This window comes from Plasmopara halstedii (genome assembly GCF_900000015.1).
Source record: "Plasmopara halstedii genome assembly, contig: Scaffold_2061, whole genome shotgun sequence".
In the NCBI taxonomy this organism is placed as follows: domain Eukaryota; phylum Oomycota; class Peronosporomycetes; order Peronosporales; family Peronosporaceae; genus Plasmopara; species Plasmopara halstedii.
Window position 1 is genome coordinate 477,450 of NW_020188969.1, and position 18,366 is coordinate 495,815.

The 18,366-nt window shown below is 43.1% G+C and overlaps 5 protein-coding genes across 5 annotated transcripts; 2 read left to right on the top strand and 3 right to left on the bottom strand.

The window, feature by feature from the left end:
- Nucleotides 1–5,746: 5,746 nt before the first annotated feature.
- Nucleotides 5,747–6,088, top strand: PHALS_02612 (uncharacterized protein; the record flags this gene model as incomplete). The annotated part of the gene is made up of 2 exons (XM_024717027.1): nucleotides 5,747–5,801; nucleotides 5,994–6,088. 2 exons carry the CDS (start codon nucleotides 5,747–5,749, stop codon nucleotides 6,086–6,088), a joined length of 150 nt encoding a protein of 49 aa, XP_024582566.1.
- A 4,853-nt stretch (nucleotides 6,089–10,941) lies between these two features.
- Nucleotides 10,942–11,180, bottom strand: PHALS_02613 (uncharacterized protein; the record flags this gene model as incomplete). Its single annotated transcript, XM_024717028.1, has 2 exons — nucleotides 10,942–10,982; nucleotides 11,057–11,180. The coding sequence occupies 2 exons, from the start codon at nucleotides 11,178–11,180 to the stop codon at nucleotides 10,942–10,944; spliced, it is 165 nt and encodes a 54-aa protein (XP_024582567.1).
- A 1,237-nt stretch (nucleotides 11,181–12,417) lies between these two features.
- Nucleotides 12,418–13,827, bottom strand: PHALS_02614 (cmgc mapk protein kinase; the record flags this gene model as incomplete). The annotated part of the gene is made up of 5 exons (XM_024717029.1): nucleotides 12,418–12,570; nucleotides 12,647–12,787; nucleotides 12,862–13,422; nucleotides 13,488–13,613; nucleotides 13,684–13,827. 5 exons carry the CDS (start codon nucleotides 13,825–13,827, stop codon nucleotides 12,418–12,420), a joined length of 1,125 nt encoding a protein of 374 aa, XP_024582568.1.
- Nucleotides 13,828–13,939: 112 nt separating this feature from the next.
- PHALS_02615 (apicomplexan specific region near n-terminus) lies at nucleotides 13,940–15,231 on the bottom strand (the record flags this gene model as incomplete). The annotated part of the gene is made up of 8 exons (XM_024717030.1): nucleotides 13,940–13,964; nucleotides 14,035–14,081; nucleotides 14,148–14,414; nucleotides 14,488–14,550; nucleotides 14,617–14,675; nucleotides 14,750–14,929; nucleotides 14,993–15,053; nucleotides 15,121–15,231. The coding sequence occupies 8 exons, from the start codon at nucleotides 15,229–15,231 to the stop codon at nucleotides 13,940–13,942; spliced, it is 813 nt and encodes a 270-aa protein (XP_024582569.1).
- Nucleotides 15,232–15,321: 90 nt separating this feature from the next.
- Nucleotides 15,322–16,524, top strand: PHALS_02616 (Protein phosphatase 1, regulatory subunit, and related proteins; the record flags this gene model as incomplete). The annotated part of the gene is made up of 3 exons (XM_024717031.1): nucleotides 15,322–16,092; nucleotides 16,163–16,443; nucleotides 16,518–16,524. 3 exons carry the CDS (start codon nucleotides 15,322–15,324, stop codon nucleotides 16,522–16,524), a joined length of 1,059 nt encoding a protein of 352 aa, XP_024582570.1.
- Nucleotides 16,525–18,366: the final 1,842 nt, after the last annotated feature.

Consider the following 18,366-nt stretch of genomic DNA (forward strand, 5'->3'; position numbering starts at 1 on the left):
AACATTCGAATGTAGCGTCACGGGTCGCCAGAATTCTAAATGTATTGTATGCATGTTCCAGCCATCTCTCTTTTTGTCGCGTTGGCATGACTCGAGTGGTGGTCATGATTTCTTGTATATGTAATTCGCAATCAAGACTTCATTCCAATTTTGATTTTCACGCAGCGTATTCTTACACCGTAAATTCGTACACATGCCAACCAGACATGGCCTTCTATACTTGAGCGCAAAGCGAACGACGCTCTGTGCAGCATAGCAACATCTCATATAAACTCCGAAGTAATGAAACATTGTAATACATTATTTTATTGTATTAAAGTGAACAGCTATTATAACGCAGAGAACGCGTCAATAAAATTGATGTATGCTCATTATTTAATTTACATCTATTTGAGATACCTAAGACACTTATCACACTTCAGCTGCCTCCACTCCGGTCAAAATCGAAACATTATTAGCTTTGTTTACACGAAGAAAACTCAAGATGTAGTGACGCACAAATAGAGTACCTCTTTGGAAATCTTGCTGCGCTGCCAATGTGTCGGCTTATGTCACTGCTCGCGCAAATACTTACTTGCCCTCGGCTTGAATCAACAACTGACGATTCTGCACACTCGTAGCAATGCAAGCTTGAAGATTGCGACTCTTTTGCCCCAGTATTCGATACAGGTCGTGCAGTTTCGTCCTGAGTCTCGTTTGCAATGGATTGATGGCCTACTCGATCATGAATAGCTAATATATTGTTAGCGAATTGCTCCAAGCCGTAAGCGCTGACAGCGAGACAAGAGTAAGTCTACTTAATCATCCTTTGAATCAAGCTCGTGATTGGATAAGCTGTTCTCTTATACATGACATTGAATTTTGCATTTGATCTCATTTACTCAATGCAGCATACGTCAAAAAAATAAAGCAGTTTAGTGGCTGCGGCTGTCGCATTACATACATTGGGACCAGAACTTGCAGGGTTGAATGACGTGCATTCTGCTCCGGGAAAGCAAGTTTTGACGGTTATCTTCTGAAAAGAGCACTGAGATAGCAAGCGATCACTAATACATCGATTTCCCATCACAGAGTCAAATTTATTCACGGGCGAAGCCAATTTAAAAAGTATTAGCGTAATTTCAATAATACATATAGCCGCTAATGCTGAAACAGTAGGACATTAACGAAAAGGACAGGATTAAGAAGAAATTTGGAGGCACTAGACATTTATTTATACAAATAGCTTCCGACGAACAAAAAAACCATTCGGACCCATAGATTCCATACGAACAAACTGTCTTGGGATGTGTCTTGGTCCCCGACGTGAATTTCGATTGCATATAATGAAAGGTTTTCGGTTGCGCTCGTTGGTCGAGCGCACGAGTGAGGGCTTTATGATGTTCCTGAAGTGCTCCTACAGTCGTAATGCGAGCGCACACGCGCAGAACAAGTGCTATTCCGACTCAATAGAGTTACACCTGTTTCGAACGCAATAAATGATGCGTGGTTTCGACTGTTACAGAAACCAGAACCGTACGCGCATCGCGGAGTAGCCCAGACGCCAGACATTATTGCAAGTTTTCGGATAAGGGAATAGGAATTTGACGAAGGTGTTTTCAGCACCTTGTACACGTCTTGACTTCATCTCCGCCGATGCCGTGCGAGTGCAGAGACATCGGATGAGACTTGTCCGACGCATTCGGCTTTCACACCACTCGAAAAAGAGCTACTCTTGGATTCGCTAGGCCAGACACACCTGTGAGCAGCTCGTGCAGCCCAAGGGAGAGAAAGTGCACTGCTGTGATTTTTTTGACAACACAAACATTCAGACTCCTAATCTGACCGCAACCTGTGTCGCTTCTCAATGCAGAAAGCGCAACCATTGGTATTGCATACTTGGTACCGCAGACGAAATAGTGATGTCGAAGTGTCGGCGCCATTTGTTGATCTCAGTTGAAGTGGACCTTAATAGCAACAGCAAAAAAACAGTCGTCCAGGTTTGGTAACAACGTGGTTGGACACATTTCGCGTTGTTATCTACCCCTTCATCTGGTCCGACATCAATGAGTGCCTATTCGATAAAAGACAGCCCATACCAATTTCGCCAGCACTCTTAATGGTCTTGTCTTTTCGATAGCAAGCGCACACATCCGATTCGACTTGAGACGGCGTGACAATACTGTCGATGAAATGCATTTCGGGAATTGCATTCTTGGGATTAGGAAATATGTACCCCCCAGCAATTATACGGCACCAAACTCAGCCTCACTATCCGCTCGGCGTCGCCTGCTCAAACAGACTCGGACGTCTTGTTCGCCAACGAGCGTCGAAATGCATGCAAATCGCTGGGCACAAAATTCGTTATGAACGAGACAGAAATATTCCAACATTGCGTCGCTCTATGCGGATGCTGCCAGGTCGGGCAGCATGCTAGTCGCCTTTTCGGGTGGTGTTACACATCGCTGCAAAGTAATCTTAAGCGCTACAACTCGCTGCCGTTTACAAACTTATCCAGAGCGCTGGGTGAGACAGCGATGGATCTTGCAATTTTTTTGAATTTGGAGTCAGCAGCACCTGCTGTGTTGATGACGTAAAATCAAAGTCAAAAACAAAGGCTTTGGCCCGCAAAAAATCTATTCAAAAGCGAATTAGAGCTTAAAAAAACTCGATTGTTAAAGCTAAAAATTTGAGAACGGGCATCTGCTGCTGAAGTTGTCTGGAAAACAATAAATTTCGCAAAGCAAAAAAATTTGAGCTCAGGCCAAGCTCGAATATTTCACGTACCTTTAGATAAAACAATTGAAATAATGGCTAACCGATTCGTTTGCCACGATCCTATCGGCCCCGAGCTAAGCTCATCAGTATCAGAGCATTGATATTGACAAGATTGATGGTTGAACCTTAAGGCGACCCACCTAGACGCAGTACAGATATTATTAAGCTGGAATATTCGAAGTTATGTCACATTTAAGCCAGTACTAAACATCATTGTGTTTTCTATATACAAAACTACAGTCGTATGTAATATATGGTGTGAAGATAACAACCCATCTGCCCCGTGGAGCTTGTTTTAGGCGTTATCCCATCAATACCAGTGCTATTCGGTGGTCGCTGACATTTTATATGCTTTTACATCATAATACGGTACTTACAGGTGTGAGTCACAATTTTCCCACTTAAAGCAAACTCGCAAAACTCAATGCTCTGTACTTGCACCGTAAGGTGTTTGCTCCTACAAGAATCTCTCGCATCGAGAGTAGTCTGTTGACTACGCTATCTTAGCTCGGCTCTCCCCTGAGAATAGCGCAAACCTCATGACCGTTGACTTTAGAGGCCCTTTTTGATGAAACGTTCTCCGATGATAACGGTCATAGTTTCTCCTCAAATAGCCGTTCTTTCAAAACGACGTCAGCGTTACGCCTCGCCTCGCCTCTCCTGTGAGCAAATTAGGTAATCCTGGCACATTTTCTCAGGCTCAAAGTATGTTGATGCCTCTATTACGACAGCGTCCAGCACATTACGAACCAGATAGACATGGTCCAGCGGGTTGATCTTACTCGTCTGTAAGCAAAACATCATGAAAATACTTTTGCAGACAACCATCTCTTAGGGTCAGCTCATCCATAGTCTCACTACGATGAACAAAGCTCCTACAGTATAATGTGTGCGATGTTTGTTCCAGACACAGAGGAAAACAAGCTCTCGAAGTCATTTAGTAAGCTCATTTCTGCACTACTCTTAGAAGTAAAGCTTGCTCTTGAAGCAACAGCAGTCAAATAAATCCTTACTCTCCATGTGAGCCATAACCTAGGTATAGATTGCTGGTGAAACTGTGCAGGAGTTTTGTACCCCGAATGAGGTAGCTACATCTCATTAATCACGACACAGCTTTGACAGCCAGCTTCAGTAAAGCAAATTCCAGCCTGGAACGTCGTCTTAAGCACAACTTCGCGAAGGGCAAATGGCGACGTGCACCTCGAGTTGGACACTCCTCACCTCATGTTCTACATCCCCGCTTCCTTTATAACGCTGCTGGTAAGACTGCCAGCCAAGCCTTAAATCTGAACTAAGCTAAAGTTTTGTCCGGCAGTGGGAGCGCTGCGGATTAGGCAGTCCTGTTTTTCTCCAAAGTTGCACCAAGTCGTTAAGTAGGAACGGCATTAAGGCTACCGAAGAGAGATCTAAAGCTTCCATTCGATTGTAAAGTTTGTCGAAACCATCTGCTTCAATAAAAACTGGTTTTAACAATAGCGAGTCAGTCGGTCAACTATCCATTTCGAGCGCGATTTGGTCACTCGTCATCATGATCAGTATGATCCTCCCGAGCCTGGCTTCCGTTAGAATTCTCAGTCATGGCAGGTCATTAACTGCTCCAAGAGTCTCGTTGCGGTGCGATATATCAACCTGGAACTGACTAGTCGTGTATTGCACTCGATACATGACACCTAACCTCATTGAGATAATATCATCAATCGTGCCACAAACTGTTGCATAGCAGACATCAATGAGTCGATTTGAATTACCAATCTCTCCCCCACCTAGACTGGGGCATCAAAGAAACTAAGGGTTCATCAGATCAGTCGTAAGAGTAAGACAAGCTTGTAGAAATTTGCACTGCGTTAACCGCGGTTCTTGACGCAAATAATTTACTACTACGCAATCGACCATTGTCTGACTATCTCTCTGTAGGTTGTCAGCGGCGAATACATCTGTTTTGAATCCTTTAATCCTGATTTTGCTGTTACGAAGAGATCCTGGCCAGGAACTATGGTGACCAGCAAACCAAGGATCAACTTTGCTATATTCTTACCGCTAGCAGTTTAACTGACATTTACTGGGTAAATCATATTTGCTTATGCTTTTTTTAGATTTGTACATTTCTGCAACCTTTGAAACGGGGACGTACCGTTCTAGTGTCAACATAAAATTACACTAATTTGCAAATTAGTTATCCAAACAATTGATACTGTCGAGGGCACGGTTATTTCGTAGTGGCCCACGAAACGCGTGGGGATCAAGCCTCACGCTACAGAATGCAAAAGACGTCAGTGTTGTAAATTGGTAACTCATAACTATTTGGTGTAGGCTTACTAAAATCATACTCAAATACATGTCACGTTTTATACCACGTAAATGTAAACAACCAACAATTTTTTTGCTAGGTTACGCCCCTGTATTGAAGAAGAAAAAATTATACATTGTGTACTACTTACGTGATCTCTTCGAGTCGAAGCTTTTACTATGCAAGGTTACGGTAACTTCATTTTTGCACTAGTCGTTTACCCAACGACCTAGTCTGAAGTGACCTTCGTTTTATACTTAGAATCAATACGAGTGTAACGGATCACAATCCACTTACTCCAGAGTAACTACAACCTTAACCCAAGGCTAATTAACTCTTCCGTCTAAGACGTAAGCTGTATTTCTCGATTTAATTTTAGGCAAAGCCGCTTATATCTTAATCTATAGCTTTTACTATTTATATAGTAAATCCTAATTAAATGTAGAACTACTGGCTGTTCCAGCCACGTGCTGACTTTTTTTAAGTGTAGCGACACCAACGTATGGTCACACCATCGTGTGTAACCCACACCATCGTGTGACCCACACTCTTCCTACCAGGGCATTTCAAACCCCGTTACAATATAGGCCCCGGTCGGAGTACAACTGGCTCCCAATTCTCGACCGGTTTTGCGATCTATAAAAGACAGGAACAAACAAAATCGATCCCTCCGGATGATTTGATATTTCTCCTTAATTTGTCATGTCTTATATGAAGCAGCAGCGCGGCACACTGATTGTTCTAGAGCTTAGTGACCGTGCGCGAGAATAGACATCTACGCGCAATTTTACTGTATAAGAGGCATATCTGGTATGGAAAGTATCTAATCGAGATGGCAAAGGCACTGAAATAACTTACTATAAACGTTCCAAATTCCGCTTTACCGTGCTCAGCAAAATGGAGTGCGAATTACTAGATGATGTCTAGAATTTTATCATCGCTGCAATAGCGTCAAACTTTCTATTGAAATCTGTCACGCTTGACACTCTCAAGGAGCGTTTCCGAGTGGAGGATGCGCGATCTGTTTCTAAGCAGATCTCCTAAGCAGAGATGCTGTGACCAGCGAAAAACGACTTTGCGCTGCAAACGTTGATCGGTAGAAGGGAGGTAAAATATATGTGAGTACGCCTGAGACGATAGACTCTAGCCATACTGAGGAGAAAGAGAGAAAAGTACCATGGCTGCAAAGAAGCTTCGTGGAACTCACAGACAATTCATTCGCGGTATTTCAGTATTAGTGTCACTTCTTTCTCGGCCGAAAAGCACTAAGGGCCGGGTTTTCTCGATGGACAGCTGAGAAGTCTCTCGTGGTGGAACGTCGGGTTTTAGTAGGCGCGAGGCGACTCTCTAGATAAGAATTGATCCCTAATATTCACTCTAGAGACGTGGTCAATGGGACCAGCCGTGAATAAAGTGAATCGAAGATTGGTTCATAACTCAGGCTTCTTGGCTGCAGACATCAGCTTTCCAGGATTACGTTATAGCGAAAAGTCTTGATAGATTCAGAAGTATGTGCAGTTACGTGCAATACGCGATTGTCAGAAGCAGTGGACGGCTTGTGGGAGCTTTGATGATGCAAAATATAGACACGAGAACCGCGCGGCTTGCGACGGGGGCATCCATGGAATTGCCAAAGGATCTTGTATATCTTTGAAAGGGTTAATCGCCGTTTCGTTCGGGGAGCTGGTTTAAGGTGCAATCTCGTCCTATGATTGACTTGTACGGCATGAACCAATAGCCACAAATCGACAGGTAGTCAAAGGAAATAGATGTTACGCACTTCTCCTTTGGCAGAGCTTTGGTCAGTTATATCTTACTCTACCAAGAAGCTGAACACCTCGTTGTGGGGGTACGAATCTGCGATAATTTTGTGAAAGGCATGGAATTATATCAATTGTCAAGCAATGAAATCGCCAAGTTCATGGAGGGGTCTGAAAGAGAGAGGCGGTAGTGAGCAGCGGTCTCCGCACAAGAAAAAGTATAGCAATTGTTTATCGCATTCTCGATTGAATATTTGTCTAGACAGAAAGAACAATTTTTTGTTGTATTTTGAGTAGGTACCTCAGTTTCAGCTGAGAAATGTGAGTCTCCAGTGTCAATGCTGTCGGTGAGAAGATACAACTGAGAACCGCAGCCTCTCGTGCCAAAGCCGCTATAAGTGATGAGTGACTGTAGGCTGCATTTAGATGAGCCAAATTTGACGCAGTTACGGATGACTTACACTACTCACAATTTTACGGTTTGCTGAGTTAGCATAAAGGTGACACGTTGACTGTGCGTCTTAGAAACGCTTTACAAGATTGAGCCGAGATATATTATTTGCTCGTGGATTGAGTGATTGATGTTGTTTACTATACAATTGCCTTCACTGACGTTGGGCGAAACTCTAGCTAAGCGAGAGAATACATCCGTTGGGGAGGTTTTGGAAGGAATCCAAGGCGCTAAATTTACTGAACGGGAACGCTTGGTACAGGAGGAGAGCCGATATGTCATTTTTCATTTATCAATTAAACATTAAAAACAATGGCAGAGTAGTCAGTGCAAAAATAGGAACAGCCGTTCGTGAGATTTGTGTGGGCTCTTTTATTCTTTGTTGAATGAAGGATACGACGTAGTGCCAAGAGACCCATAACACTAGCTATACTTGGATAAGGAAGTGTGTCATAAAATTGACTTCAAAGCTGTGACCAATGTTGCGCTGCATGACTATGGCCATAATCACGGGAGTCATATGACGCCTAGGACGATTCCTTTCGAGCTCAGCGCAAAACGAATTTAGTGGGAGAGTGAATCTCCGTACTCGGCGGCGGCTTTTGGCTGGAAATGCTATTGTTAAGTGGAAGTGTGTGCATCTTCATAGCAAGCTAATACAGCCACGATTTCAGCGCTCATCAAATAGCAATTTTAAATAAAGATGATCTGTAGATCAAAATGACCGGCTGTGCTATTTTCGGCTACCTAATCTAAGCAATAGCATTTATTTCTTGTTTATGAGAGACAGGCTTCACTATTCACTGTGGTGATGACTCCAAGCGGTATGCTTTCAAAGTTGCTGTGTAAATACAGAGATATCTAGCGAGCCGGTGACCTTCAATAATCTAATGACGGGAAACTATTGAGTCCACGTCGTCTGATGCACAAACCTTGTTTTATGATTAATCCATAGTCGTTCATAGTATGGGATGTTGAATGTGAACCACGTTAAACACGTATGAGCTGTATGCGCTTTAGTAGGCTGTTTATCGCTGTAGACAGGTGTGTCCTTGGCACCGACGAAATTATGCAAATGGCATTCTGTATCGGCGAACATGATCTGCGGACAGGTTCGGCAAAGTTAAGATCGGAGGAGATCGGCCAGTGCCTCATTTCTAAAGGAATCGTAAAAAAACAGTCTCATATGCTGATATGTTCTCTAATTGTGCTGACGTACAGCAGAATTCTCGATTGAATAAGCTGTGAGATAAGAGATCACGTGTTCCCCGTTTTTGGCTTTTTACGAATTTGTATTGGCTATTTCATGTTATCGGTGACGCTTTATCATTTCATTAGGCTGTGCTTTATGCCGAGTGGATGCTTATTAACGTGAACGCGTGATCAATTTTCGATCTTGTCGGCTTATAAGATCAACCCTGTATTCCACGACAAAAAGCCATCGGCAATGAAGTGTGTTCTGATCCATTTGTAATGAACAGATCTTACATCGTTGCGTACAGCGACTTTGTCACAACTTCTCCCACAGAGAGTGAAACGATAATTATACTCAAATGTCGAGTAAACACTCGATGTGAAGTATAAATCTGGTCGACATTACATCGTGGTGGTAATGCACTTCCCTACCTCCCAACAATGAATTGTCGCATTTTGGTATCGCGACGTTGCCAATTTATTAGGCGTTTAGCATAGCGTATGGATCAGGCATAACAGTTGTAGCGTTGCTGAAAGGAAGGGGAAGAAAGTAGTATTAGGACTCATTTTCCGCTTAATTAAAGCGCTCGGTGGAATGTCTGCAACGATTAATAAATTTCAGGACCTGCTGTGTTATAGCTCAACAATCAAGGTGTATTGTTACATCATGGGTGAAGAACCCAAGTTCTCGAGACAAATGCTATCCCTTCAAGCACCTACCTCAGATGATGAGAGAGGAAAGCGCAATGATCTGGCGGCCGATTTGCACAAGTATATGCGTGCGATTCGGGTTAACGGATCGATTCATCATCGCCCCACGCATCGATGCGTTTGAACCATTCGTCGGTTTCGGCTAGGTGTTGCTAGCCCATTATTATGAAAAAACCGTCCAGCCTTTCAAAAGACGTATTGATATGTTGTCAATTTAAAAATGTCTAATTCGGCTGCTATCAGCTCTACCGTTACAGGGTTTGATACAGTCTAGCTGCTTCTCGGCAAAGTTTTCCGCCAACATGGATTGCCGTGGTCATTGCGTTAGTACGTAACCACGCTTTACATGGAAATCATGGCGAGATTTGTCTAAGATCCTAGGCACCAGATTGTACATGTCAATCGCGGACTGCAAGCAGACACTTAATCAGACTTAGCGCATTCGGGAAGCATTTTCGTAAGCGTATGAGCGGTGAGCACTTATCGGTCTGCGCTGGATACCATAGCGCATGCATTTTTATACTTTCTTCCATTTTTGCAAATGATGACTTTGCCCTTGGCCTCTATTGACGCCAGTACGTAGTTTTCACGGTCTGACAGGGAGGACAGGTCGATATGATTCAGCTCATTAATATCGGCCCAGCAAAACTTCATAGCAGATACAGGATTATATTACAATGAGATTGTACGGCATGGGTTAAGTGCACGACGCTGTTAGTTTGAGCCACATTGGTATATCAAAACACGCCGATGACAGCAGCGTGTGAAAGACCCACGAATATGAGCTGAAGTAAGCGTCGTTTGCAGCCCTGGCTAATTATTCCCATATGCATCTATAAAACGATGAAATGCCTACACTGTACACGCCCGCAACAAGAAGGGGCTGAGTAATACTTCTCAAATCTTAATGAGAATGCAAATGCATTATGTGTTTTAAGTTGGCTTGCTGATGTTACATCACGAAGTCGGTCATATAAGACTGTCAAATGTGAAGCAGTATGTTCTGGACGAAGCAGCGCCAACCAAACCCTGGAGCTGAGGTACCTTCCGCTCTAGTGGAGCAATATACCGCGAGTATACTGGATTTCCTAGCTGTATGAAAAAGATAATTAGCACATCTAATATCTGACCTAGAAACCCGAAACTTATAGGTCAATGTGCCGCCACAACTAATAAGCAAACGAGGGTGAGTCATTGGAGGACGATCTTTGCCGACGCCACACGATAAGCAATATTGTCTGGTGGACTGGAGGGTACACAGGGGTCGTTGATACAAGTTTTGGATGAAGTGAAAGGGTTCCCTCAGTCTAATAACTATGGGAGTCTAAGGTCACACTTCGACAAGATTATACTGTTGTTCTTGCCGCTTACGATCTCAGTACAAACGCTGACTTTTTATCATTGGAAAATTAAGCAGGGTCCCCCATCCAGTGCGCTTCTTACTGGCGCGTGAAACTCGATCTTTCGTTCCTTCGACATTTAATTTGTAATTGTAACCGCTGCCTCATTGAGGCGAGCGGTGCTGGCTACAGTAATAAGCCAAGGTGGTGGGTCCAGCTTGCTCACCGGTTCACGTGTTTATCGCAAAGTCAAGCACTAAATAATGCTCAAGCTGATTTACCGCCTCACTAAACTGGGTCAGCAACTTATGAGAAGAATTAAAAACGAGTTTTCTCACACAGCGCGCAATGTGCAAATACAGTATGATACTCATCCGCAATCGCAGAAATTCTGTACCCTTCCTATATTATAGTGGCGAATTTTGGTCTTCCTTATTGCTGCTATTCTTGGTGCAGTCGGTTCTCGTGAGCAATTATGGAAGCTGAGAGCAAATAGTTCCAGCGAAGAAACTAGCGCTCATTTCGCTCTTGGTGTGAGCATAGGGCTTGTACGCACTGTTTAAAAGAGCCAATCCTAGCGCGGCGAGAAATTTCTGGTTGCTTGATAACATAGCCACAACGTGATGATTTCCTGCGCTTGCGAGAGAGAACTGACCAATTTCGTTCCAGATCCAGCTCATCATTTACGAGCTTGTCATTAAGTTTCACAGCGGGTGCAAGCGGTGTAATGCGGCACCGGGAATGGAATCCTGACGTTTGGATGCTCTTAGGAACAGACAGTGTAAAGTACGGAGAGTCAAGTTGAAACTCGTGCACAGTGTTTTTTCTAATCGTTCACTTGAGCGCAATTTTTTGAAATGACAAAAGAACTGTGGACCCCAGTGTGAGTCAAATCTTGATAGAGAGCTATACATGAACTTTACACTTCCTGATAGTGCAAAAACAATGATGTACAATTGCGCATTACACAATGTACTTCAAGGAAAATCGAGGTGTATGCCTCACATCAAACAATATAGGTTCGCTATCAGTTCTGGTTGAACGTATCGAATAAGGATTAGTTGAAAACCAATTATTCCTGCCTATATGTCACTATTGAAATAGCAAGACAGCTTGGATAACTTGATACTTCACATGCCCCTCGTTCCGCTACTTGGTAGAGCGCACATACCCAACTCTGTGCGTTTGTTTACTCGGGCTCTTTGAGTCAAGTCTTTCTCTGTACAAGGTGCACGGCGACACTGTTGCAATTTCCAGCATACAATCTGTCCGACTTGGTGACTTTCTGACCAGGGCATTGCCGGGGCCAAGGAATGTTGCAGATGTTCAATGTTGTTAGATCTAAAGGAAGGGTGCAAAATATGGCGTGCTTTCATACTTGTTACATTACGATCGCACAAGCTGCGCCCAAGCTTTAAGAAACAGCATAAAATCCATTTATCGATAATGCTCATACGACATAAGTGCATATGTACAGTCAAGACTAAAGTGAAGACAAAGTTGCACGTAAGCGCTATGCAAGTAGATTATATCGATGTAGATAGTCATTATCTCTATTCCAATCTCTATCATTTTATCTCAAACACAATAGAGCGACATCTAACGTAAGATTTAAAATTATCTTGTCGTCAGATCCGCTAGCACGATCGATAGTCTTTAACGGAGGGCTGCTCGGGTTGCACTTCAAGGGTGATGGCTGGCAATCATAAGTCTGAGCAAGCAATGAATCCATATTATATTTTCCACCATAAAACAAGCTGCCTGATCCCCAGAAGTCCTGTTGGCACTTGAATAACCCTTACGCGCAGCTGTTTTGTATAATTAGCGCATTGCTGCGCTGTATTTGCTACTCTGATTTCCTTTTGTTGAAAGGCTTTCGTTCAGCCTATACAAGTAAGGTCAGAGTTCGACCAACTATTACTGCATATGGTGTCCTTCCATTTGGTGGATCGACATGCATTCCTGAAAAACTAGACGCTGTAACTCCGTCTTGGGCATTTCGACGCCCAAAACTAATGACTCGCGCTCGAAATCAAAGTTGAAAGGTGCAGAGCACACTGGCTCGTCGGCCTATTTACACGCGAATCAGTGACAAATATCAGACAAATTCGATCATTATAAGGTGCAAGTCTGAATTTTCTCGTACAGGGTTTTGAAGCTGTGCCAAGTACGGATGTGCCAAAGCCTGCATAACAGAAATGCGTTCGGCTGGGTTGAATTTTAGCATTTGAGAAAGCAAATCCACCGCCAGTGGATTGGCATCCGGAAAGAATTCCATCAATGGACGCTGAAGAGGAAGTAAAGGAATGACAATATCAAAGAAAAGGTTAAGCCAAACACAGAAATGTCGAAATTGATTACCTTTGGATAGAATCCGTGCTGCAGGATCGCACGTTTGGCAGCTTCATGTGGTACAAAAGCCATTTCCTCTTCAGTAGGTGATCCAAGCACACGAATTATCATATGCAGTTGATCCGAGGGATCCCGGCCTGTGAAGAATGGTCGACGACGTAGCATTTCGGCAAAAATGCATCCAATTGCCCAAACATCAACTGCGTCGTTGTAGTTTTGACAGTCTGTAAGAAGTTCTGGTGCTCGGTACCAGCGTGTAACAACATACTCAGTGAGATCCTCATTGTGTGCTGTCTCCACTCCTCGTGCCAATCCAAAATCACAAATGGACAAATCACAATTTGAATTCACGAGCAGATTTGATGGCTTGAGGTCACGATGCAAGACATTTCCCGAGTGCACAAATTTCATACCACGCAAGATTTGGTATAAGAAATACTGAAAATGTGCGTCTGAAAGTGGCTGTGAAGAACTTATGATCCGTTCGAGATCGCTTTCCATGAGGTCAGTGACGATGTAGATGTCGTCAAAGTCCATGACATTAGGTGGAATCAAAATAACGTCCAGAATCTGAGTACAAGTTGCGCAGCACTTTGTCAATAGAAAATTTCTAGTGACTTTTCGATATTTCGTACGTTAATGATATTTTCGTGTATCCCAAGGTGTCGAAGCAGCTTCATTTCGCGCAAGATGCGCTTGGCATCTGTGAGATCATCAAACACGTCAGTGATCTTCTTGATGGCGACTTTTCGTCCACGCAGCTTGTACAAATAATTGTAGAAATTAGATTGAAAAACAACAATGCTATGTGTGTGCAATATGTTAAAGTACCGTGTCTTCGGCAGAGCATACAATGCCGTATGATCCACCACCTACAGGACGCAAATTTGTATAGTAGGAGCGCACTTCAAAGACATCACGTGAAACAGTGATGCAGTGAAAGTCGGGGCCGTAGCGTGAGGGCTCGACTGACATGGTGCACGATGTGACTGTTGAAACTTCAAGATATCTGCTTCTATATGAAATGAGAGTCTTTTTCAACATATTATATTTCTCAGGATTTATCTCATATGGTAGTTCAAACAGGTCATTGAGTGCATTCAGTATGTGTGCTATCAAAGTTTATAGATTGATTACAAGCAATTCGGTGCAACATGAGCTTGCATCCAATGTGATTACCACCTTTGATTTGGATTTCGCTGCTGAGGTTGCTGCCCCATGCCTTGCCACTGAAGACCCTGAAAGCTATTCTGTTGCTGTTGTTGTTGTTGCTGCATGCCACCTTGTGGCTGAACTATGCCCATGTGCATCTGACTGATGTTCATTCCACTGGGACCTCGAGGTGCCATCGGCGAGGGACTGCCAGAGCCCATAGGATTAAAGCCTACCTGACCACCGTAAGCTCCACCGTGATTTCCCATGGTAGTTGGCGATAAGCCTCGGGGTACACTTGTAGCTGCCATGTTGGCTGAGATAGGTGCAGGCCTCATGGGGGTGGCATGATTACCAGCAAAGACATCGAAGGGATCACGCGCAGTTTGAGGCGGAGCAGAGTTTGTATTCTGGTTGGCATGGAATTGGACATACAATTAGAGATTGGCAATTCTTAGATTGAAAACAAAGCATATATCAAACCGGTGGAGTTGGCGAAGGGGCTGATGGAGTCTGAGGAAGTGATGATGGCACCGGGTCCGTCATCTGTATAGACGTAAACATTCAACTGTCATGAAAATAACCATTGTTGCCGATTTAAGGTGCACCCACCAGTCCAACTAGATCGTTATTGAAAGCCTTTTGTACAGGTTTGGGGTCCTCACGCTTGGCTGTTGGAATTGATGTGCAAAATTATACATTAAAAGCTTACACCTTATAAATCGCCAGCAAGTAATGCCCGTACTTGGAGAAGAGGGAGCTTCGGACGTCTCGATTAAATCGGTCGCCTCACGTTGAGCCTCAGAAGTTTCTGTGCGCTCAGGTTTACGGATCAAACTTTCGCGCTGCACTCTGGAAATCTTCGAGATGACGAGGCCATTAAAGTCTGGTACGGGGTCTGCGTCGTTCACCACATCAAGCCATACTAGATAATTCTACATGTTACACCCGATGTTTATCACTGATGACACCAAACACTAAATCGTACCGTAAGTCCCCTCAAACGCTGTTTTAAAACGAAAGTGGAAGTCTCCAGGCAACGGAAAGCTCTACCAAAAGCAAATATTATGTTGATAAGGTCTTTTGACTCAAAGTACTCAAAGTATATAACTGCACCTTCTTGACATGTAAGAGGCGTAGCTGTTCAACACGTGGTAATGGTACAACGTTCAAATGGTCAGACGTGTCTCCGTCTTCAGGCACAAAGTAGTTGAGCATTCCCTCCATGATCGAGCTGTTACTCGGAAATTGTACCGATTTATCACAATAGTAGAAACCGGTTTTTTTCTATCTGTAACCGGTTGGCTCATTCTAGAAATGACGCAAAATGAAGGCACACTGGCTAAGCGTGTGAATACAGACGCGCTGCAGGCGGCAGTGGAAGCACGCAATCAGCAGAAACAGGAGAAAAACATTGAATGCAATGACGGAGAATGTCAAGAAAGGGAAAAAGTGACACTTTCAAGTTGCATGGACTTCAGCGATGTGCAAGATGACGAGTTATATTACGTTGGTACTGCTGGAGTGAAGGTTACCGACCTGGATGGGCTGGAGAATTTACAAAATCTGCTGAAGCTGCACATACGATCGAATTTACTGCGGTCGATGACAAGTGTGGCACCTTTAGTTCAGCTGGAGCACTTAGAGCTGTATGACAATCAAATTCAGAAGATCGAAGGAGTGCAAGATCTCGTTAATTTAAAGGTGCTGGATTTGTCATTTAATGAGATCCGCGTGATCCCTGACTTGACTCATCTTACAAAACTTGAAGAGCTTTATATAGCCAACAATAAGCTCACGAAGATCTCAGGCATCGACAATTTGATGACTTTACGAAAATTGGATCTAGGAGCAAATAGGCTGCGAAACATTGAGGGACTTGATGGTTTGACAGAACTAAAAGAGTTGTGGCTTGGCAAAAACAAAATTACTGCTATTCAAGGATTGGAGAAATTGGCCAAGCTGAGAATCATCAGTGTACAGAGCAATCGCATTGTGAAGATGACTGGCTTCGAAAATAACATTGCGCTAGAGGAACTCTACCTCAGTCACAATGGAATTGAATTGATTGAAAACATTGAGCGTTTGGTACGAATATTATTTATGAAATTAGCGAAGTGAGTGCTTTGATAAGTATTTCGTGTACTTGCATGGACAGACAAAGCTTACAACGATGGATCTGGCTGGAAATCGCATAGCTAATATCCCGGTAACGCTGGCACCGCTTTTGCAACTCGAGGACTTATGGCTGAATGATAACCAAATCGCAACATTTACCGATATTGAGCATCTTTCTCCACTCGCAGGACTACGCACACTATACCTTGAGCGTAATCCAGTCGCTCAAGATTTCGAGTATCGTAAGAAAGTGGAAGAGTTACTGCCTCACCTCGATCAGATTGACGCAACGCAGACGACTAAGGCGCGGCGCAAACGCATGTAAGTCGGTAGTCGTAACATCCTAGCATCATCGTAGATATATTGTAACTTTTTACTGGCTTCTGTCAAAGCAGAATATAGCATGGCATTGCTGCTTAGTTTACTTTGAGAATGTATCAAGAAAAATTAGATCCATAGAGATCCAACAAGTCTCAGATATTAGTTGAAAATTCTAACATGCTCAATGCTGCATTTCGAATAATCAAGAAATTTCATCCATTGCGACTAGTATCATCAGGACGCGATAGAGTTTTTTTTACTAAGAAGCAGTCAAACACTTCATAACGAGAACAAATCAAGCATTCATTGCCACAAAGCACCTGGTATTGCTTAACACACCGTAAACAACATATAAGCAGGCAAAAATAGTGCGTGAAGGGTATGTATCGATTAAAGTGTATGTCCACATAATTCTTGATTGCTCTTCGGACATAAAGAGAAGCTCGGAAGTTTGAATAGTGCATCATGATCATGATGACTGGTGATGAGAGTGGTAGACTTTGACGTAAGGAAACATTGTCGTTTTGTATTTAAATTTCTACGCTTGAGGATATACCCCACTTAAAAACAATAAAAACATTATTATATTATTGTACCACAAGGTTTCCTAATTTCGAAGATCATACGCTTGAAAATTGTTTCAATTGTAATTGCTTAGTCCGTAACTACACATTGCTATAAAACATTTAGTGTATCATTATGAACACGCTCGGATGAATACAACAATATATTGTTGTACGACAAGGCTTCATTACTTCAAAGTTCATACGATTTTAACATATTCACTTCGTATGCAAGTACACATTTATTTTATCAAAATTAATACATTCGGGGAACTATCCCGATTGTATTCACTTCAAAACGCTTTACCACAACGTTTCACTTTATCAAGTGCATACGCTCGAATTATATAATTCTAACTGTGTTTACTTTGTCAATTGCAATACACATTTTAATGTATTAGAGTTTATTCGCTCGGGGAACTACCTCGATTGTAATTACTTTAATACAATAAAATAATGACTATTACAAATTTTTCATTACTTCGGAGTTTATATGCTTGAAAATAATTCCGATTTAATAATTTACTAAGTCAACAATACCACATTGTAATGCAATATATTGCAGCGATAAAGTTTGAGCGCACAGAGTTCACTTAGTCAGCAAGTCAACGTTATATCATGTTATCGCATTGAAGATTGCATGCTTGGAAAGCTACACCAAACATACTCGCTCAGTCAACGACAATAGGCTGTAAGATAACGTTAAACTGAATCAAAACTATAAGAATCATTTCAAATATACTCACTGCATAAGCAACTCTATATTGCATTGCAATTTTAATTGCATCAAAGTTTGGACTCTTGGAGAACTACTCTAATAATACAAACTCAGTCTTGGCCGAGTTCAAGTAGCCTGTATTATTATTAGATACGACTTTCTACGCCTACATCGAATAGCATATACAAACTTACGTAGGTGTGATTCGAGCGCCGTTTTTCCGTGGTTGTTGTTGGAAAGTCCTTGATTGGGCAGATGAAGCAAATGGTTTGGAACCATAGGTTGTCGCCTGAGCCGTTTTCTTCGGCCGTGCTGTCCCCATGTTGGACCTTAATCCTGGGGCCCTCAACCGCAACGTCCAGACCGGAAATCAGGCTCAGGCCACCCGTCTCTCTTTCAAGCGCAGACGACGACCGTCTAGTCAAGATTCCCGACCCGCCATCTTGGGTGGGGGCCTCGAGGGAGGCCCAGCGTTGGGAGCCTCGAACTTGTCTTGGCCAAGTTATCGCTGTGGTGGGTCTCAACCCTGGGTCCCCGTCCTGATCGAAAATCAGGCTTAGGCCGCCCGTACCCTTTCGGGCACAGACGACGACCGTCTCGTCAAGCTTCCAACCCGTCGTCTTGGCTGGGGGCTTGTCTGGG